The following is a 21,924-nucleotide window of genomic DNA, read 5'->3' on the forward strand; positions in this document are numbered from 1 at the left end:
GGAAACTGTAAAATCAGAAAGGGCCACGAGTGACGCTGGTTATGGATTTTCAAGCCTGGCAGCCTCATCGTTGTGCTCAGGCCCCACATCTGGGACGGGCCCTCCAGCCCCAACACTTCTGCAGAGTGACATCTCAGGCACTTACGCACGGGCTGCTCCCGGCGAGGGCTCTTGCTAACCTCTGACAACGGGGCAAGCATCCGGCAAGTCCTCTTCTCTCCTGCTTCTGTACTGAGAAAGGCCCCAGCAATCAAGTACGTGCTTCAGTGAGTCTATCGCATTTTTAAGAGGATCCCTCCTTTCAAAAAGCCTCCACTAAGCTGTGAGCAAAGGCCTGGCCCTGGTCAGATTCTAGCACAAAAGTCTGTGGGATGTAAGAAGAGAGCAAAGGAGAAGCTCTGCAGGTCACCCAGCTGGCACTGGGACATCAGTTCTATTAGAAAAGGTTATAAATTACCCGACTGTCACCAGTGAATCAGCACTTGGAAATAAATCTATTTCACTCTGATGAGACTCCCTTCATCTTGGCAGGCTCCACCTCCGACCCACCTCCAGACCCGTTTGGCTGAACACCCGAACAGACACCCTGCTGGGGACCGTCACCCAGGGATGCCGCACAGCACGGAGCGAAGCGCTGGCTTAGCGAGTCGGGCTCAGAGCAGCCTCTCCTCGTGGAAGGCACTGCCTGGGAGCCAGTCTGGTTTCAGGTAGCTGCCCAAAGAACTTTGGGTACAATTTGAGGCTTATTGCAGTTCAAGGCCTGACACTTTATTCTTCCATGACAGTGCTTCAAAAAACCAATTTCTGCCTAACCAGGAAACCAAGAGAAACACAAGGTCTTGAGGTGCAAGATTGGGTAAAACCAGACCTTGGTTCTACTCAGCTCCACAGAAGCCCACCAGGCCATCACTAAGGACCAACTAAAGCAGTTTGGTTAGACTTGAACTACAGAACTAGGGCATTCCTTATCACAAGGGAAGGTCAGTCACAGGTACCTCTAATCACGCTGTGCTAAAGTAAACCAGCATCCCTACAAGCAGCACTTGAACCGTTCCCTCCAAAACAATTAAACTAGGCTGGAGCAATTAATCTAGGAACTCATGTTCTGTTGATGCAGGCAGGGAAAACAGGCAGAGAGACAAAGAACCTGCTGCTCTGACCACACCGTACTGCTGCTGTGCTGCCCGGAACGCTGAGCAGCCTTTGTCCCCAGTCATACCCACAGATGTGCCCTTCAGCCTTCTGCTCACAAGCTACATGGCTACAGGTCCAGTGAGGCCAGAGAAGGAAAGCGACTTGATTACCACCACTTGGTAAGAGCTGCGTGGTTAAAACCACACACCCCTCCCTGCTTACTGGTTAGCTTACCTTAGAACAACAGGAAACCCCTAATAAAGCAAATCTGTAACCAGAGAGTTACCAAGACTGGAGCAGAAAAATAGTCTCAGCATAAAGCTACAAGCACCCTTCTTCCCCAGATGTGCCATCTACTCTGAACACTGAGTCACTTCAGGGCTCTGCTCCAAAGTAACTCAGTCTAGCGAAAGTGGCCAAAATAATTAAATGTGCTGAACAACGGAGTGGAGCAGGAGCGAGCGATGACGGGGTGAAGGAAGGAAGCTGCCACCTGGGTAACACGCAGGAAGGCGCACGCTGGCTGATCGAATCAAGGAGCGAGGCATCCGGAGCAGCACAGCTCACTCGCTCTGCGTCACTCACACCACTTAATAATCAATAGTCTCCTCCACCGCTAAAAGGATTATTCAGACCTCGAGGCCTTTCCTAAGAAGCTTTAAATGGAGAAAAAAAAAACAACCCACTTCTGCCCTACCCATCCCAGCATCCTTCTCTCCTACCTGGTACTGTGAAGTCCTGAGTGTAGATGATATCATCTTCAATGTCATACAAGTCATCATCTTCTTCCTCATTGTAGCCATGCAGATCTTCCAGATAAGGCACCGCCGTCATACTTCTCCACCTGTCCTTCGTTTCTGGGCTGGGAGGTATGGGCACCAGAGCCTCTGCCTGAGCGTGTTTCTTACGAAACCAACTGCAAAGAGTCCAAGAGCAGAGTTCCATCAGCACAGCTTTGCTTTTTGGAAGGCATGGAGAAGCCCTTGACACTACGGAAGGCATGGAGAAGCCCTTGACACTACAAGATGGTCCCATTCCACCCCAATACCCAAAGGTACGTGCAGTTTGTTTATGGAAAGCCTCCTAGCCAGTTCTATGCCATCAGGTTGTTTAATGTGTGATAACTGAGAGGCAAGTGTCAAGAGAGGCAAGTCTGTCTCGCTGACAACGCTGCAGGGACACCGACAGCCGTGTACCCCACTCCCCGAGCTGCTCCATCCCCTGGGTGCTTTGTCAGCTAAGGAGAAGCTCACGGGTCTGCCCAGCTGGGCACGCTGGGGTGCAGGACATGCACAGAAGGGCAGCTCAGGGCCTGCAAACAGAGCGCAGGAACATCTTCTCCATCACCAACTCAAGCCCCAGCTACCTACCTTTATAGGTACCTTATAGCCAGCTTATAGCTACCTTATAGCCAGAACACATCAGCAGAGCTGCTGGAGTTTCCCAGTTGTATTGTCTCTCTGAAAACACACCTCAAAAGCAGAGCAAGACCTAAAAATATCCCCTCGTGGGATATTTACTTCTTGGCCGCTCCCTAGACAAGCCCGATGTGACGGGGTGCTTCCCTCTCCGTAGTTTGCACAGGCATCCAGTAACTTCTGGCTAACAACCACTGAGGAGGGCCTGAGGCCAGTCACCAGCGCGCTCCTATAAACCTGAGCCATCTGGGCTTTATCACTCCAGTTCCAAACTCATTTCAGGAAGTATGGGTTGCACGCACCTCCTGCGCAGAGGAACTGTAATTACAATTTTGTTCTGGTCTTGTGTTGCTTTGACAGTAGGCCTAACAAAAAAGCAGCAATCTAACAAACCTACCCAGCAAAAGCAAGGAGTTAGGAGTAAACAGATGAAAATGTGGCTACTGGGACAAATCACCCAGGACTCAAAGGAGGAGTGAACCCTTATCCACAAACCCTGCTTCACAATTAGCCTCTTTAAACTGTTTGTGGTGACTGAGCTTTAAAGCCAGGCTACTGCTCCGCGAGGAGCTTCTCGCCATTTGCAGTACGACAGAGTGAAGCAGTCCCTATAGCCTCAAGTTTTAAAAGAAAACGTGTTTTGGTTAATCACAGAGCATGTCACGCAAGGAACCACGGCCCGTCCTGCCACGCTGACAGTCCGAAGGGGTGGACAACACCCCAAACACCTCCGGGGCTGCCACGTCCCAGTTACACACTGACGCTGCTCTACTGGCATCTCTTCCACGGCCACACCGCGACTACGCTGGAAGCCGCAGTGAAAGTGGCGTATTTTAGGCAAGTGAAGAGAACTGAACGCAGATCCAATGTGCCAGGTATGACCTCTGGCTCATGAAGTGGCATTATGAGAGTTAAACAAAAGGCCAGCCCAGCTCCTGGGCCAGCAGGAAGCGAGCAGGTCCAGCACAACTAGATTTTGGCCAACAGCTTAAGCAAACCCCGTGGATGGCTTCCTCGGTGACGTGCATGGCACACAGCGCTCCTCATTTGATCAGTTGATTTCCTCTCCTTGGGAGGCTGCTCTCATCAAGGAAGCGACTGCCAAGATAGCAAATTCAGCCCAGGCTGATCCAGCCTGGCAGGATCATCGAGCACAGGAACAGAAGACCCAACACAGCCACCAGCTATTTTTGCCAGGGGCACTGGAGCTGGAGGGACCCAAACCAAATGCCAGGGACCTAAGGAGAGTGGAGCATACAGGACAAAGGAGATCAGAACGACAGCCATTAAAAGGAGCGTTTTAAAGGGAGAAAGCCTAGGAGTCTACAGCAGCTAGCGCTTTTATTTTGCTGTATTTCAGCTCTGCCTCTTTCTTTGCTTCTGTCCTACTTACCAGGAGAGTAAAAATAGGTTTTTATTACAGCAGAAACCTGAATCACTGTACTCTAGTCATAATGATTCCATCCTCTGGGAGGTGATTTCAAATACTTGCATATGCATATATGGTAATGAGGATATAGAGTGAGAAGAGAAATTCATTGAAGTTCTAAGAAAATCAAAGACCTCTTGGAAGGAGCCTCAAGCAATTCTGTATGGAGTAGCAGAGTATTTCCTGGCAAGCAGTTTTCCAGCAGGGACAGAGACTCTGCCTTCTGCTCTGGTGCTAAATGTTATTAGCAAAGATTTGCTCTTCAGCTGAGGACCACTGGCTCCATCACATGCCCTGATCTGGCTCAAGAAGCTACTGGCCACTGACTAAGCCAGGAAGCAGCTACTCTCCCACTGGTCAGTGATGCATATGAGAGAGTCCCTCCCCACCCTGCCTTCACCACTGACCCTAACACTCAGGCTGGACTGGAGCACTGCTGATGGAGTGCCCTATTTCACCATTTATTCCCAGTTTCACCGATGTTTTCTGAGCCAGCTGCCCCGGCACAGACACAGCCATTTACCTGGTGCTCGCAGACTGCTGCTTTAACACTAAGGGGAAAGAAAAAATGTTGCAGTTCACAAAAGTGCCCCTTGTCCAGAACATCCCCTGGAAGAGGCAGATTCCTCTCTGGTCTGTGAAACATTTCTTAGCCCTTTGAAAGAGAGTGAAGGGAGCAGCAGTAAGGAGAGAACGCCTGCGAAGCACAGCAACTCCAAACAGCAGCAGCACAAGTACTAATTGTGACCCCGCCAGTTAAGAAGCGGTGTCCAGAGGGGCTGCTATAATCTCCAGGGAGATAAGACAGCAAGGGTCAAGGACTGAATGAAAGAAGGAATCTGGGTCGACCAATGCTTAACGAGCCTGTCTGGTTTGTAGCTTCCGAGCTCAAATTTTACATCAGAAGTCATCACTCTGCTCTTTTCAAGTTCTGGTATAAGCAAGGTTAAAATAAGCATCAATAAGCACAGCTGCAGCTTCCAAATACTCACAGCTAATTCACTTCCCATTCTAGGTCACAAATGTTTCAGTTTGCTTGTTTTGTATATGGACAATTTTCCCTGAAACCAGATGCCAAGCTGCAGATCACCACCCTGCCAGCAAGGATCAGTTATGAATGATCTCCCACCTCCCATGATACCACGTAAGGGCTTCAAGCTCACTGGAAGGTCACCGTCACCACGAGAAGCAACCAACAGCATTCCAGTTTCATTCAGTCCTCTCGCAGACAAACGTGGACACACAACAGCGTGCCCCGGGGAGAGGCAGCACACGCTAGCAATAAATATACAGCAGCGTCCCTGCAATCGCTGCTCCAACTCCTGTAACATCAAGAGATGTCCTAGTACTTAAGTCAGGTTCATAAGAAACAGAAATGAGTAGGAAAGAGCAGCGCTTTTCCCCTGCTGATGCCAGGGCCAAAGGCTGCAGTTCAGACTCCCACAAGGAGAGGTGTTCTGTGCACAGACGGAGACTCGCAGTCCTTTCACATGCCATGCTCAGTTGCATTATGAAAGTGATTTGCAGAACAGGGGTAGAAGAACCAAAGACTCCATGTGCCTGAGACAGGGAAGGAAGGCAGACCCCGGTGCCTCGGCCAGAAAGGAGAGGAGGAGTGCTTTCGTGTGTGTCCCATCGAGGGGAGATTACTGCATGACACCACGAACAGGGGATGGTGAAAGCCCATGAGTACACGTGCTGCAGCAGAGGTAAAGGGAACCCTTCTCACCCCCTCAAATTCAGGCACAGAAGTCAAGGAGCACGCTCAGCGCCTGCGAAGGAATCCACAGTGGCAACACACACAGATCTCCAAGGGCTTTGGTACCCGGGGTTTGAACAGCATGGCAGAGCACCCCACAGCTCCCCTCCACACCTCACAGGGAAGACTCTGGGGTGAGCAAAAGCACCTGGGAAGGTGGCACGGCAGCTCCGGGAGGTCAGGAGGAGGCACTATCCCAGCAGGTTAATTTGTACCTCCAGTAATAAAAGGTGGAAGCGCCTTCCCTTTCTGGCTGTAAACTCTCGCAACGGTATCCACGCCTGAACAAATTAAGTGTGACACTTCTGGAGAAGGAAGGCAAGATGGTTGCCTTGGAAACAAGGGACAGAGGTAGAATTCTGCATCCACTTCATCACTTTAAGTGCTGCAGCAGGGTCAGTGAATTAGCTACAAAATGCAGTGTATGAGCATTTAGCCCTTCAGCAAAAGCACAGGGTAGAGAGGAGATGGTGAGTAATCTGTGGGGAGCAGGTTGCTAACTCCCGGGCTCTTGGCAGCTTTTCCTCGCTGCCCCACGCCCCCACCCCAGGAGTACAAAATATTCAGAGGTGAGCTAAAAGTGTCAGTTTTCCACTGAACATCACCCTATGCAAATCCTTCTGGGACGAGCAGGTTTCAAGGCTCTTTCATTGTTATTCAGGGGTCAGCTTCTGGCAGTTCATAAACTCTTAGATGACAGGCTGAGAGAGTTGTAAATCGAAATGAATTAAAACTCGTAGCTCTGCACGGCACAGACTGACTAGGTTTGAAAAGCCAAGAAGGGAATTTAGCTTTGTCCTGCTGAATTAAAACAAAGAGCAGAAACAAGAGTTTGATGCAAGAGTTCAGCTACAGAGGCGAGGAGAGGAGGAAGGCAGCTGGCAGGTATAAAACTAAGCAGACTCTTCTTCAGACAGGGCTGCCACTGCAGGGGGGAAGCCGACACGAACAAAGGGGGGAATGGCAGAATTACCATCGCTGGGCAATAAACACGTGCCTGGCTGCCTCCTCGGCCTCCCGCAGCTCTGCCGTTTCACGGAGCAATCCTCAACACTTCCTCAGTGTTTCCCCTGACCCTCTGATTAAGCCTGTTACCCTCGATCCCGCTACAAGAGTGAGAAACATCCCTTTACGGCAGGTGAAACGCGAGCTGTTGATCCAGCACACGTACAGCACGGCTCTGGACGGATCCTGAGCGCTCAGCTCCCCGGTCACAGGACACCAGGACGCTTCCCTTGGGATCACCCTTCCCCGCAGGACAGGGGAACACGTCCCCTTCCCACCAGGCTGACACGAGCCTGTTCGAGCAGCGCTTGGCTCCCACAGAAAAACGCTGCCCAGGACACAGGGGCTAGTCCTGATTTTCAGTGTGCTTTGATAATCTTGACTGTCCGTATGAGCAAGTCACCAGGAACATCAGCTCAAAGGAGCCTCCCAGCAGCACGGGAAGGCTCTGGGTAATTCTGGTTTGAGGCAGCATCCCTCTCAGCAGGGCAGCCCGGGTAAGGCGCTTGATGTTTCTATAGTCTAGTTCCTGTGCCTTAACACGTGCTTTTGTGGGAGGAGTGTAGAGAAACCCAAAATCATTAATGACTGTTACTCCCCCACACACTAGAAATCTCAGGATTCTAGAAATCAAGCCTTTTCTTAGTAAAAGGCTTTCCAAAAACCCTCCAACAATATCTGAATGGCTACCTGCTGTCCTCCCGATTGCTTTGTGGAATTTAAACAAAAAAAGTCAGGGTCAGGGTAAGCATAAGGGCTAAGCCTCTCTTCTATTTAAAGCAAAGCCAGGAGAACCAAATGCTGGCACCTTTAGCACAGCGCTACTCCACAAAAAGGAGATGGACAGACACATCCAAAGCCCAAGGCTGCAGGCTCTGCTGTGCTTGATGTAATTATGAGGATGCCACAGCAGGAGGAAGGAGGCAATTACTAACAGGGGAGAAAAGCCTGTTAAGAAGCGCTGGCTAAGCTCACAGAAAACTAATAAGAGACTAAGCCTTGGAAACGCTCCTGTGTTTGCAGGTAGAGTCTGTCTTCAGCCCCTCTCGGTGCTGTGTGATGAAAAGCCTCGGCACCAGCCGCCGTGCCCAATCAGAGGGCGGGCTGTGCCTCCAGAGCGCGGGAGGTGCGTGATGCCCTCCCTGCCAGAAGCACGCTCCAGTTTCTCCTGCTGTCTCACTACAGGCAGGGTCTCTAGAGAAACCTCTTTGCTTCCAGCTGGGCAAAGCTGACGCAAAAACTCACTGCCACATGGGAGAAGTATAAAGTCAAGCACGTGGACTTGGATAACTAGCTCAGACACCCAGCAGTGACACAGGAGAACAGACTGCACTGCCCCGAGCTCGGGGGCAGTTCACTGCAGCCTCTGGACCCACGGCACTGAGAGGGAAGAACGTGCTTTCGGTGCTTCCCTCAACACCCACTAACATACTCCACAGCCTTAACTCCTGCCACGCTTTACAGTGCTCCCTGACCAAGCGTTGGTTTGGCTGCGTGGCAAGTGATCACCACCCCACGACTAGCCCTAATGAACAGGAGAACTACTTCATTACGCAGTACAAAAGCATACGGTGCTTTGCTGTCTAGCTTGAAGCACTCTGCTCCTCAGTGGCAGACAGGAGGACAGGCAGTAACAGCAGGAGCTATTGTTTCGAAGACCAGCTCTATAGGGTGCTGTAAATGCCATTTAAGAGGCCAGCCCCAAGCAGTCTCTTTTATGGCCCACTATTATCGGGAGACATGTGCACGGGGAAAGGCAGCCTTGAACAGCAAACGCCCGCTCCTATCACCTCCCAGGCCCAGTGAAACAACCAATGCACAGCGCTTGGCTGCTGTTTAAAAGGGGGAGCCTGGCTGCTTAATTAATTGACCAGGCACTATGTAAGACCTGCCTCCCCAGCCTCTTTGATCCTCGTCAGGGGCAGGTCGCAGTTGCTCCTCTGCAGAATGCCAGCGCAGTTCAAGCCTGTCAGGTTTTGTTCCATGGCTCCTGCAGATGCCTCCTGTGCCATAACATCTACCAGGCATCACCATCTGACAGCACACGGCTACCGCTGCTGGGGTTTTTCAGAGACACAAGAAGAAAATAGTGCTCTTCCTGCCTGCAGGCAGCGCAAAGCAGGCCCATCACCTTCCAGGATCAGAGCCTGGCTTTTACAAGGCTCCCAAAAGCTCTCTGGGCCAGCTTGGAGGCAGGGCCTCCGCGAGCAGCTGCGGTCCAGTAGGAGCCCTGCGTGTCCTCAGAAGCACTTCCTATTCAAACAGGAGATAAGCTAATGCAGCCTCCGCGATGAAGCATCCTTATGATGCTTTTTGTTCTTGTACTTTTATCCGCCCAGGAAATCTCTGCTCAGAGGCAGCATGTTCAAGCAGATCCTTTAAAAAAAAAAAACCAAACCAACCTCAGAGATAACGGGGCCTTTCGCCCCCCCCCCCCAGACAATGGCAAGGATAAAGGGGGAGGATATGGGGGAGGGAGGAGGATGACATTAAAGAGAAAGAAAAAAAAATTTTCCTATTGTCCTGGAATGCTTCTCCACATACTGACTCCATATGGAGCAAATACCAAGGGATGCTTCTGTCACCAGACTGTCCAGAAACCCAGAACTAACACACGTTACTAAACAGTCCTAGATCAATAACCCAGCTTTAAGGAACCCCTGTTCTTCGGCTCCATTAGTACTCACTGACCTCTGAAAAAAATTATCCAGAACCCTTAATCATCAAGAACCAGTCACTCTAGAAACACATTTTCAACATATTCATTATTTACTGGTTAGCAATTCAAATGCTTTAACCGGATGCTCTAATAGGAGGAAAAAAAGCCAAGTAGAGGTTGCCAGAGCTCCAGCAGAGCTGGAGGAAGGATATCTAGTGACTTCCATGTGTCTGCTGTCAAAAGGAAAAATGAGTTGAGAGCAATAGCACAGGTACATTAGCATAAGAAGCAGAAAGAGAATGACTAATAGGAAGAAGCTGAACACTCACTTGTGCTGCCTTATCTGCTGTATTGAAAATCTCTTGGCTGGGTCGTATTCAAGCATCCCTGAAAAGAAGGAAAAAAAGTCCAGGTGTGATCACAGATGCTCTCAGCCAAGTTGAAGACAGGAAGCATAAAGCTCTACCCTTCCCTCCCACCTCCCTCCCCCACCAGCACACTGTGTGTCCAGTCCTCCTGGCAGCTTAGGGAGCCTTTACCTCCACGAAGAATCTCCTGCACCAGCCACAGGAAGCTCAGCACAAAATCCCGACTTCATTGCTGACTACCTGATCGAGTCTGTGCCTCAGTTTCCCCACCTGTAACGTGGATATGACCTTCCCCTCCTTCGCACTGCAGGGACAGAGGCTTGTACAGCCCTGGATCATTGTCCAAGTATGTCTCCAGGCAAAGAACAGCAAGACTTTGCATTCCACAGATAATGCTATTGGACCTTCTCCATGGAAGGGCCAGAGCCCCAGGCGCAGCACGGATCCATTGCTCAGCACCCCAGAAACTCCCGTCTAGTGAAATCCTATTCTGGAAGTACAGCTGGGGAGAACTGGGAAAACACAACCCTACCGTCCATCCTTTTGCCCTAGCCAGGAGTTTGATTTCTGGCATCATCTGCTAAGATAACCAGGGTGGGGGTGAGAAGAGGGGGGAGAGGAAAAGTAGCTCATCCGTATTCTCTCTAGGAAAGAGGAGGTGGATTCCTTAAACAGACTCATGAGATGCCCGCTCTGCTCCGCTGTCTTTAAAAAGCTTCACAACTCAACAGAAGGAAAGCAGCAAATTTTCCCATATTCCTCAGAAACTGGCCAATGGGACCTAACAAGTTTCATCCAGCAGCATCTAAGATATTCTCCAACGAGGGCTCCAAGAACATATTCATCTAATGAATGTTAACAAAGTCTTGCTGCTGTACGTTACAAGGAGTTTTGCTTCTCCTGGATGATATCCCTTGTTGCTCTTGCAGCAGTAGCACTGCTGAGTCTTCCAGAGGTGGCATGAAGAGTAAGGGTTTGGAAAGGGGTGAGAGAACAGGAGGACCCCATCTCCAGCAACCAGAAGAAAAGACAGGCTGGGAAGCAGAACAGACTGTGAAACAGGAGTTAAGAAAGTCAGGACAAGGAGCAAACAGTGCAGAGTGCTGGGGAGAGCCAGTACAAGGGGACGGTGAAAACACAAGGACGGGAGATACATTTGGATGGACACTTAGGAAGGGAGGGCTGGAAAGAGACAGTGTAGTTCAAGTAAGAAGTTGCAAGGGCTTTGCAGATGGATTTCTGCAATACTGTTGAACAAAGGTAATGGAAGAGAGAAATCACCAACAGCACGTGATAACAAAAGCTGATCCAGAACATCCTCCTTGTCAGTTCAGTTTGTATCACATCACTAACAGGAATGAACAGGGGCAAAGCAAAGGTACAGTGCGGAAGGGCTGAAGTTATTTTCCCCCCAGAAGCCAACATACAGTTTGCCATGGCAATCTGTAAAGGTTTATCAGTGCTGATGACAGCACTAATAGCTTTAGGGCAGATGTGGTCACTGCTGATCCCATTACATCCCTATGAAGTAGGTTAAAGAAACACGGGAAGACCTCTCCAGGGTAGAGAAGGTCACAGCCCAGGCCTCTGGCCTCGTGAACTCGAGGCACTAGAGTCTTCAGAGCTCTTCAGACAGTAGTTTCACAGATGAGCTACCCAAATGTGTTGGCTTTTTTTTTATTTAAGAAATAGGACTGCAAAGAGATCTTACACGACGTCTAGGAGACACCAAAGCAAGTACTGGCTGGGTAATCTCAGTAATGCAAGCAGAAACAGGTAAGTCAGGACCTCCCCCAGTTTATTCCTTTAAAGACCACATTTCAAGGTGTTTTTGGAACCCAGCTTGATATCATCAGGTTCAGGATAAAGTTCTGAACATCCAAGCAGATACAACTGGAAACTCTTCCCAGAAATCTGCAGCAGAGTGATTAAAAATATTTACTTTAATGAAAAAGGACCACATTTTGGGCAATGTTTGTGAGAAAATGGTAAGTGCAATCACCAAAAATGTACACTCAGGCGTTCAGCTCTGACTCACTCGTGGCAGCTCTATGGCTGAAGTCCTGTGCTGAGAAGAGTCTTCACCAAGACAAAACATCATGTACTATTCACCAGTCAAGTCATCCAAGAGCGTCTGCCCACAGCAACCACACACACTCTCTACCATTTACGGTAAAGGTTTCCATACAGTTTGTCTGTGAGCAGAGACGAGGCACGCCGTAACCGGGCGATTCCTCAGGACGCCTAACGCGCAAGCCTCTGCTCCCGTGGTATCTCAGAAGGATTCGCTGTGCCCATACATGGGATACTGTGCCCACTACGGCACGCCGGCAGCCTCAACCCCCTTCCAAACGATGTCGAGTGGCAATCTGGAAACTGGAGACCACGAACCTGTCGTGAGCTCCTGACAGACTCCAGCCCACACGCTTCACTAATCCTAACAAGGCGTTACATCATGTGGCAGAACACCCAGTTTCCAGCAGACAGTACAATCTTAGGACTTTTTCCCCTCTCCTTCCTCCTCCACAAGCACAGCCAGGCGTTCCGACCAGACGCTCCCTCTGCAGGCAAACCTTGAGCCTTTGATCAACCACATGCGGAAGACTTGCCACTGGATGGGTTACAGACACCAGCCTGCCCGACTGCTGGCGCCGGGGACTCCCTGCTACTACGGAATTAAAGCATCCCACTGTCATCAGGATACACATCCTCTCACCATCCCTGCAATGAAAGGTCACGGCACTTACACAGAAGAGAGAAAACAAAACGCTGAGAAACTAACCAGCTTGTCCCTAGTCACAAAGGCTGAGGCAGAGCCTGGAAATAAATCCAGATGCTTAATGCAGAGGCTGCAATCTCAAAGCTTTCTCTTTCAGTAAAAGTATATTACAAGAGGAAGAAGAAAGGCTGACCTTGTGCATTTTTCTTGTCCAGAAGCAAACTGCATACGAGTTGATAAGTCATGAGCAGATGGTGACAGAAGAACCTTAAGGCTATTTATAAATGCTTCCACTCTGACACATCTTTACTGACTGTACACACAGAAGCCAGAACAGTACTGGCCCTTCTCTTTTCCACCAGTGAAGGGTATAAATAAAGCTTCATCCCTGATTAGGGAGACAAAAAGAGGAGCAGCATCCCAACTAATCTGCTGAAATATACTGTCATGCAAGTCTCTCTGCAAGTCAAATACCACAGAAGCTTCAGGTCCCCTAAATTCTGCTTCTTCTGAAAAGAGGAACAAAGAAATAAAAACAAGCCAGGGTGGGGGGAGTAACAAAAGTAGTCAACAGAAGAACACAAAAACCTTTAAGTCTATTTTAGTGTTCGCTTCACAGCCAGACCGGTCCTATGGTCAATACAGCACTTAGAGCCAGAGAGGAAACAGGCACTTTGCAGCACGCTGAATTCTTCCTTACAATAAAACCAGAACAAATGCTCGCAGCACCGCAGAGTGCCTTAAGAGTCTTTTAAAAGCAATGCAAAGGCGAAACAAAGTCTCTAGTGAGACAGAGCTGAGCTGTGGGTGTCTGTGCTGCTCATATAAAAGCCTCAGCCAGCCATTGACAATATCTGATCCTCAGGCTTTGATTCAGCTTCAGCCTGCTGCAGAAGGAGCAGGCACCTACCAGGAAATGCAGATGTTCTGGAGGAGAAGCATGAACTAAATAAAGCATTCAGGTTTTGTCACCATAGCTACGTAGTACCACCACGGCAAGGCGCAGCCCTCCTCTTCAGCAGATGCCCTGCTGTCTGCTGGGCCGTGCAGATGCTCAGGCCTCCACAGAGTGGGGGGAGCTGGCGCAATCCCACGCCAGAATTCAGTCACCTCAGCTCCACTGGGTACTCTAACCATTACAAAAAGTGTGTCAAACCAAACAAGGAGAATACCAGGAGTTTTTCCAGCTTTGGCTGTGTAGCAGGTGCATACGACAAGATGAGGGGTGGGAGAACGTTCTCCGGTGGGATGGAGGGATCCTTAGGACTTCCCACCGCCCTGGAAGAAAGGGCCAAGTTGATAGAGAGACACAGACATCTCCTCCCAGCAAGCTCCTCTGCCTACCAAATGCACTCGACTTGCATCTGTCGTGTCCAAACACAGAAGGGATGAAGACAGACAGCAGCTAGGACGGAGGAGGCAATGCAGGCTGGAAGAGACAGACAGGTCTGCACAGAGGGCATCAGCTGGGAGGCTCCTCCAGTTAAGATGAGGCAGAAGGAAAATCAGGAGATTCTGACTCCAGGTCTCATACAGGGGATGGAAAGAGAACTAAAAAGGGAGTTATTCTGCTAATGAAGCATAAGATTTGAAGCTATCAATATCCTCAGGACAAGAAAAGAGAAACAACTGCCATGCTCATTTTCCCTGGGGACAGCACTAAGTGCAGCTGAGAGGCTTATCACAAACCTCAAATGATTTCTGCCGGCTGCTCTGGAAGGCTGGCTGCCAGGCTGGCTGCACCACTGCGTTTACTCCATTTGGGCAACTCCCGAGCTCACGGAAGAGGCCGTGTTTTGAGTCAGCATTCACAAACACCACATGTAGATCAGGACATCGTTCCCTGGGGCACGCAGACAGGACACGAACCACACATCAGTCAGGAGCGCTGGGCCATGAGCAGCAGCATCAGCCTCAGCACGGCCACGAGAGCAGCTGGGCTGAGCGCAGCGGGAAGCGGTGCCTCACGCGACGCCTTCTGGAAGCCCTTACAGCCAGCGAATGCTTCTTGAAACACATGGAAATCACTTATTCATCATCGGTCTGGGGCCAGGTAAGCTACAACAGCCCCGTACGGGTGGGATTGCAGGGGGCTGGCAGCCCCTGGGCGGTGGGAGCCCCGCCGGAGCCGCGGCAGGCAGCGCTCGGCCGCACAGCACCACCTGCCGCTGCCGCCCGGCACACGGCCCCAGCACCGCACCGCGGCCACCGCACCGCACCGGAGCTGACCCTACGGGCACGAAGCAAGTCCAGGCTGGGGCTGCAGCTCCTCGCAGCCACCCAGGCAGGAGCCAGGAGCCCACAGCAGCACAGCCTTTCCTGCAGAGGCACAGCTGCTGCTGGCTGCAGCATGAAGTGCAGCCATAAAATGCTCCGAAACGGTTAACGTTTTGGCTAGCCACAAGGTGACCACGCAGAGGGGACAGCACAGCACACAACCCCCCGCTCAGCGATAACACCCCTATTACCAGCAGACCTGACGACACTGCTGACAGGAGGAAGGGAAGCTGACTCAGTCTGCTCAGTGCCCCACAGCCCTCCACCCACACTAACCTCCTGACCCCGCGTCGCGCAAGAATTGGAAAAATAAACTTGAAACAAGACAGCATCGTTTCGTATTTGAGGTCTGAACTTTCACAAACAGCTGAATACAAAGAAGAGAGAGCCAGCCCGTGCTGAGGAGCACTGCCACACCGGGCTGCCTCGCTGCTGGTGCGGCAGCAGGAACTCTGGTCAGGAGCTCCCACGTGCTCGAATCGCACCCTACCTGCTGCCAAATGGGCATCACCGAGTCGGCCACTACGCACAGCATAGCTGCTGCCCTGACTGTTCAGCTTTCAGAAGTAGAGACTGGGCAACACTAAACCTCAAACCATTGCAATAAGTGACAGGAACAAAAAAGCCCCAACAAACCCCACAGCCCTCTCCTTCTACCCAGAAAGTGCTGCTCCTGTTTCTACCACAGCCCTGCTGTGAAAGTGGGCACCAGTCACTTCGCTCCAATATCCTTGCAACTCTAAAGTTGGGAGGAAGGAGATGACAACTGGGACTGAAGCAAACAAATTCAGAGCAGAGGCTGATGAGGAAGGACAGCAGAACCTGCGTGCTCAGTATTTCACATCACAGAAAGCTTGGGGAAGGAACTGGAGTGTTCTCACTTGCAAAACCTGCGTCAATGCTTTGATGCCATTTCAAATTTAACCTCTTGTGGGCTTTGTCTTTAGGTTTAAAAGCTTCTCAGAGCACAAGAACCACAACACAAGAACCAACTCTTTATAGAGTGACTGCAACCCATGCAGGGTTTAGTGTATCTCAGGAAAACAGCATTAAAGATCTTTCAAAGTCTTATCATAACGTTCGTAAGTGTAACCTCCCTTTCCAACAGGATCCTTCATCTTCACAGGACACTTGGAATGAAGCTCTCCCTTGGCACTGTGCAAGCTGAGCATTTGTGGCACCTCTAAATTTTACCCTTTTAGAGTCAGGTGGGAGACTCACCTCTCAATAAGTCTGAGAGTGGAGGACCACAATCCTCTGGAATTGTGTAGTCACCTTTCCCGATGTTTTCAAATAATTTATAGATATTATCCCCTTCAAAGGGGTATAGACCCGTTGTAATGTTGTATCTGTAAAGGCAGAAGGAGAAGCTGTATGAGAAAAAGCACACAGAACAAGTGTTCAGTTCTTATGTGACTACGTAAACCAAAACAAGCCAAGAGGAAACTAAAAGATGAATATTTGACAGTATTTGGAATGCCTCTTTAAACCCAGCCTCCCTTTATCGCAGCCTCTTCATTCACATGAGTCAAAACCACCAAGACATCTCCCTGACAGGCTGGGATAGAAGAAACTTAAAAATAAATACTAGAGGTACTTGTGGTTTCTATTATTACAGTAGCTGCGCATCTCAGATGCTGAGAAATGACTTGCAGAGTTACTCACCGAGAGTAAAGATTACTTTCTTGAGAATTACAAGCACTTCAGGGAACATCCGCCCATCCAAAGGAGGGACCAACACACGCACCCCCTCCCTGCCCCCCCAACACACACAAGAGCAGTGATGACAGCAGATAGCACAAGACTCAGCTATCTGGGGGCCTTTAATTTTTTTATTGCAATTCCTGGATGCTGCACGGGCACTTACAGCGTGACCCCTGCGGACCAGATGTCTACTTTAAAGCCTGAAAAGGTGTCAAGGCCATTGGCAATTTCTGGTGGCTGGAATGCTGGCGACCCTTGGCTCGTTCTGCACGTGTCGTCCTCTGCGAACGGATGCAATGCCTGCAGCACAAGAGACCAATTAGTTTCAAACTTCCAAGGCAGACAAACTGTAACTGTTAGAAAAGTTTCACCTGGGGAAAAAAGGGGAAAACTCTGCTACTGAACATCTACTCACACATCACGAGAACATGCCACTACAGCAACTACATGCCAACAGTGACAATTCTTGCACCTCTCCTACCTAGCTCAGACAGCCTTCATCCAATAAGGATAAGGTTGTGTAGCCTGTTGGCATTTCACCACGCTCTTGGGTTTGTCCAAGACTGGTGTCTTCCTCTCTGTGCTTCCCAGATGGAAGCTTTGTGCTGTTACCAACAAAAGTGCTTTGCCAATTACAATAAATATTCAGAGTCGCTCTAGAGCACTCTGCAAGCTGAACAGAACAGAAGCCTCAATGCACAACAAATCAGTCGACACCACAAAGGTGACCTAAATGTAGAACGTCACGCCTCCCCCATCCCGGAGCCTGCCGCAGTCCCCACATACCTCTGCTACGCCTAAATCGGATATTTTTAGTGTCCCGTTGGTTGTTAGCAGGAGGTTCCCCGGTTTTATATCCTTGTGGACAATCCCTTGGCTGTGCAAGTATTCTAAGCCGTCTATCAGCTGGCAAAAGTACCTGCAGAAAGAGTTAAGAGGAAAAAAGTCAGGCACTTCCATAGACTATGTGAACTACTGATAACACATAAAGCAAAGAGCGCTGTGATTGGAAACAAGTCGGAAATACATCTACATGTGATGGGGAACTTGAGATTGAACCGTGGTGTTTAAGAAACGGCACTTCATCTCATAATAACCAGAAATAAACTTGACTTAACGTCCCTGTATTTCGCTTAGGCTATCTGTAATCTCAGACACCTTTTTTGAACAAAATGAAAATACGACCATAAAATTATGTAGTTCCCACAGACTTGCTGGTCTGCACTGATTTGATACACGTGACAATCTTCTTGCATCTGTTTCCAGAATTCTAAGGTTCCTTCTCTTGCAGAGTGAAAGGGGCTTCAGATCAGCTTGTCTACTAACTACACAAGCTAAGAGATCATGCTGGTATTGCCAATCCTTAATCCACCCAAAGACCTTTAATCTCTTTTCTGACACCGAACTGCAGGGCTTGCCTCCGCTCAGACAGAGCGAGTCCTCAGGGACTCCTCCCCTGCACCCATCTGTGCTGAAGGGCAGAGCCGCAGCAGAGGGGCCAGGAAGGGCTGTCATGGATCTTGTGAAGCAAAACAAAAGTAACAGAAAATTCAATAGAAAGATGGTTTTTCTTCCAAGAATCTAAGGGCTGTCCCTGCCACCACTCCATTAGCTTTTCATTTTTTCCATGCATGTAAAAGATGCAGTCAGCACACAAAGGCAGTTTGACTTTAAAGTGCAGCCAGCAGTCTACGCAACAGGGTAGAACATGCTCTTGAATTCAAGAGAGCACAGTGGGGAGAGGCTAATGCAGCCTACGGAACAGAACCGTACTTACCCGTGAGCCTGAAAAACTGGAAACCTCTTTTCTGGGACACTGTCCAGCATCTCCTGCATCCCACACACACAGTACTCCATCACCATATACGTGAGGCAGAGTTAAGGAAGCTTCAGGGTTAAACGCTGCTCAGACAAATGCTGTGTGAGGGCTGCAGCCCCACTCCAGGCGACTCAAGAGCTGCTGTACCCGGTGTACACACACTTGAGGCAGAGCCCGAGCTGTGCTGCACCTCCTGAGGTGGGCACCTTCCTCCACCCGTCTAACAGGAGGATGCAAAGAACCCACGAGAAAATTATTCTGCTTAATGACCAGCTGCAACTCCGTGACCAGACCTGAAACAGGATGTGAACTCCACAGAAATGAAGCTGGAGATCTCACAAGAATGACAGAAATAGGATAACACCCTGGAGTGGCTACAGAAAGTGAGGAAACCCCCGGCAGAGGAGGTGCAGGCTGTAGTGTGCTCTCCCAATGCCCCGGCTGGTACACACTTGACATACCAGTGAGCTCCCACCACCTTCCCCAAAGTCTGTTATTCTTTATTTCCTGATTCAGAACGCTCCAGCTGTACACACTATTCAACAGCCACTGCTCACCCCCATCCCCACGGCAGTATTTCAGTCGCAGGGAAAAGGATCCCGAGAGAGCTGGGAAGCTTTTTTGAGACTGAATCGATAAAAAAAGTGACAGCAGAATGCCAAGAGCTGGTGGCACTTTTCAGCACTTGTTCCCTTGCAGCATATTCTAGTTTTCATCTCCTTAAGCTCTAATGTTGGGGCCAGACAATGGGAACCACACAGCTGCCTAAAGCAGGAACTGCCTCTGTTTTCCTCCTCCCCCGGGGCTTTTAAAGGCAGAGTGTGCTGCAGGGGGTGTGGGAACAGACCCTGAGACATCTGGTGGCTTTGCCCAGGGAGTGCACCCTCAAGATCCAGAGCAGAGCACGACCGTCAGGTGTTCTCCAGTAACACAGAGCATTTCTTTGCTCACTGTAATTATTCCTGGCAGATGCCTTCTTAACCTAAGCCTAAAATAAGTTGCTTATGTCCCAGGATTCCATCTTAACTCTTGAGGCAGGAGAGGCTAAAGAGATGACCTGCGCTTTAAGTGGGATCTGTGCTCAGGATTGTGCTGCCCTTCTCTCCAGGAGCTCACAACACTGTCCCATACTCACTAAATTCGTGCTACGTTCCCCATGTGAGCTGCTCTTCAGAGGGATGCTAAAGCACTGTAAGATTTTACGATGGGCACAATGCCACCCAGTAAATCAGTAGAAGCAAGAATAGCAGAAAGAGCTCCCAAAATTCTTTCCTACCGTTTCTTCCTCTGGAAGAAATCTGTGAACTACTTATTCCACAGTGATGTGGAAGACACCAACTCTCCCACCTTCAAGAGAACAACACTAACAGTAGATGACACAGACTAGCTCCCGGGAAGTAAAACCCAGGTCTCGTTCTCATCTCCAAAGGACAGCCTGATTTTCATCAGCTGCCAGACTGTTCTTCACCCCTTTCCTTTGTAACTGATCCACCTCTGGCTGATCAGCCAGATTAGAGCACAAACTCCCAGGCTGGAGCAGATCTATTACAGGTGCCCCAAGAAGACCAAGGCTCTCAATCCAGCTCATCAATGGGGTTCTGCTCCCACGCACAACTGCACACACTGGTAACAGAAGCTGTCAGAGGTGCCAGCTGGGATGCTGCTTATTGAACCGGGGTTATTTTCTGCCTGGATTAGTTCTCCACTCACCATCAGCTCTGCATTCCCAGCCACAGCAGGTCATCAAAGCAGCCCATTAAATACTAAGTGTAGTTGATATTTTTAATCCAGTCATCACAGCTTTCCCATTACCAAAGAAAATCATTGAAGGCTTTGACTAGACAGGCAAGTTGTTAAAACACTCTCTTCCACAGTATAAACATGGCTGAAGCCTGCACTTCACTTCTATCAGCAACAGAAAACTCTGGTGAGACCAGAGTCCTTCCTTCTACGTGCCCAGTTTCAAATGCCACAACAGTCATTCTGGAAATGAGGACCTTTTTTTACTAGTGAGGGGGAAGTTGACATCCCTCCCCTACACCTCGCTCACCTTCCACCTTGCATTGCTCCCTGCAAGGCACTAGTACAGGCATGCACACGACTACACAGCGAGTGAGGGAACTGGCCTCCAGAGAAGCCAGCCTAAAAGAGAAAGGTACTTTTCAGCTGGATCTGCTCCCAAACCTGTTTGCCACGCGGCTGCACAAGCGTTTGTACTGCCACATCCTTGGACCCACTGCACAGGCACCAGCAGTGCCGACGAGAAGCTGCAGAAAGGTTAAGAACACGATCATGGATGAATTCCTGCTCCCAGCCCCAGGGAAAACACCAAACTCCTCCAGGTATTGCCACTCACACGAACAGAATAAGCACTTTTAGAAACAACTTTCTAAGAGTGTGGAAGCAAAGATAAAAATAGTGAAGTCAACCTATACTTGCAAGGGAAAAGTATCAAACCCCAGTTTGTTTTTTCTCAAACACTACAGCTCAGGAAGCAAAGCAAGGAACATCCCTCCTGGCTCAGAGAGGCCACATTTCCCAGTGACCATCTTGGGCTGTCATCACCTGCTACAAACACACGAGGTCTCTCTCGGGCTCTTTTTCCCCACGCTTCTCCTCTAATATCCCAGCTTCTTATTAATTAAATGGTATCTTTCTATAGACAGTAATTGAATTCCAGCCCCTTCGGTCTGCTAAGGCTACAAAACACAAGCAAAAGTTGTCACGCTTTTCTTATACTAATGATTTGGTGACAGAGTATTTGATCTAATTAAAGCACACAATTAAATTACTTATTTTATGAAGTACTGTAATTGGAAGACAGTATTTAGAAAACACTGTCAAAAATAAAAGCCACCATTTGTAACACGTACTACATCAGAGCAGCTCAGTAAGCTTACACACTGGTGCAAGTCAAACTGCACTCAGAGTGGCAGGCTCCCCAGACATCCAGCTACTCACGTGCAAGTAAAGGCACGTAATTATCTTGGTTAGCACATACCTGGGGACACGTGTGCTGGGGAATAACGGGTTAAAGTCTCCAGGATGCACCAAGATCACAAGTCACAGCTTCGAATCAAGAGCTGAACAGTTTCGTCTCAAGAAGCTGAGCTGTAGGTCTCACAGGAGCAACGTGCCTTCGATCTCTCATGACTGTTACGAGCTTTAGGTCCCTTAAAGCACTATCACAGGGGACTTTCACACAAACAACAAAAACATGAGGCTCAGGAACTCATCTTATCTTGCTGAGGACAACCAGCAGCAAAGCATGCCAGCTGCCCCCAGCAAGGCAGCACCGCAGCAGCACAGCCCCTCCAGAGGCAAGGAGAGGGTTGGGGGCACCTGTATGCCAGACAACAAGGAGATTTTTTTTTTTCTTTTGAGGGAAAGAAAAAAAAATACCTAAACCACTGCCAAGGACTTAAAGGAAAAAGCATTACAACAATTGATTTCCCATAGCATAGACTATAAAAGGTCCATCTTCAGGGAAAGCAAGCACTAACACACACCACAGCCAGGACAGGAGGGGAGAAATGACAGAGCCACAGCTCTTTAATCTCTGCCTTGCTGAAGGTCACACAATAAAACAGAGGATTTGAGGGCTGGTCCTCCCTTCCGCAGCCCTGCGTCTGC

General features: G+C 49.5%; 1 protein-coding gene across 2 annotated transcripts in view; it reads right to left on the bottom strand.

Annotated features, from left to right (window-relative positions):
* STK11 (serine/threonine kinase 11) overlaps nucleotides 1-21,924 on the bottom strand; it is a 37,899-nt gene that overhangs the window by 7,406 nt on the left and 8,569 nt on the right. For both annotated transcript variants that reach the window (XM_068420874.1, XM_068420875.1), the window contains exons 3-8: nucleotides 18,250-18,339; nucleotides 17,259-17,391; nucleotides 16,636-16,772; nucleotides 15,990-16,117; nucleotides 9,734-9,791; nucleotides 1,857-2,050 (exon numbers count right to left, since the gene is read on the bottom strand). In XM_068420874.1, the coding sequence (XP_068276975.1) occupies nucleotides 1,857-2,050; nucleotides 9,734-9,791; nucleotides 15,990-16,117; nucleotides 16,636-16,772; nucleotides 17,259-17,391; nucleotides 18,250-18,339 (740 nt within the window). The remainder of the gene's footprint in view (nucleotides 1-1,856; nucleotides 2,051-9,733; nucleotides 9,792-15,989; nucleotides 16,118-16,635; nucleotides 16,773-17,258; nucleotides 17,392-18,249; nucleotides 18,340-21,924) is intronic.

The sequence above is a fragment of the Nyctibius grandis genome, chromosome 31 (genome assembly GCF_013368605.1).
Source record: "Nyctibius grandis isolate bNycGra1 chromosome 31, bNycGra1.pri, whole genome shotgun sequence".
Taxonomy (NCBI): Eukaryota; Metazoa; Chordata; class Aves; order Nyctibiiformes; family Nyctibiidae; genus Nyctibius; species Nyctibius grandis.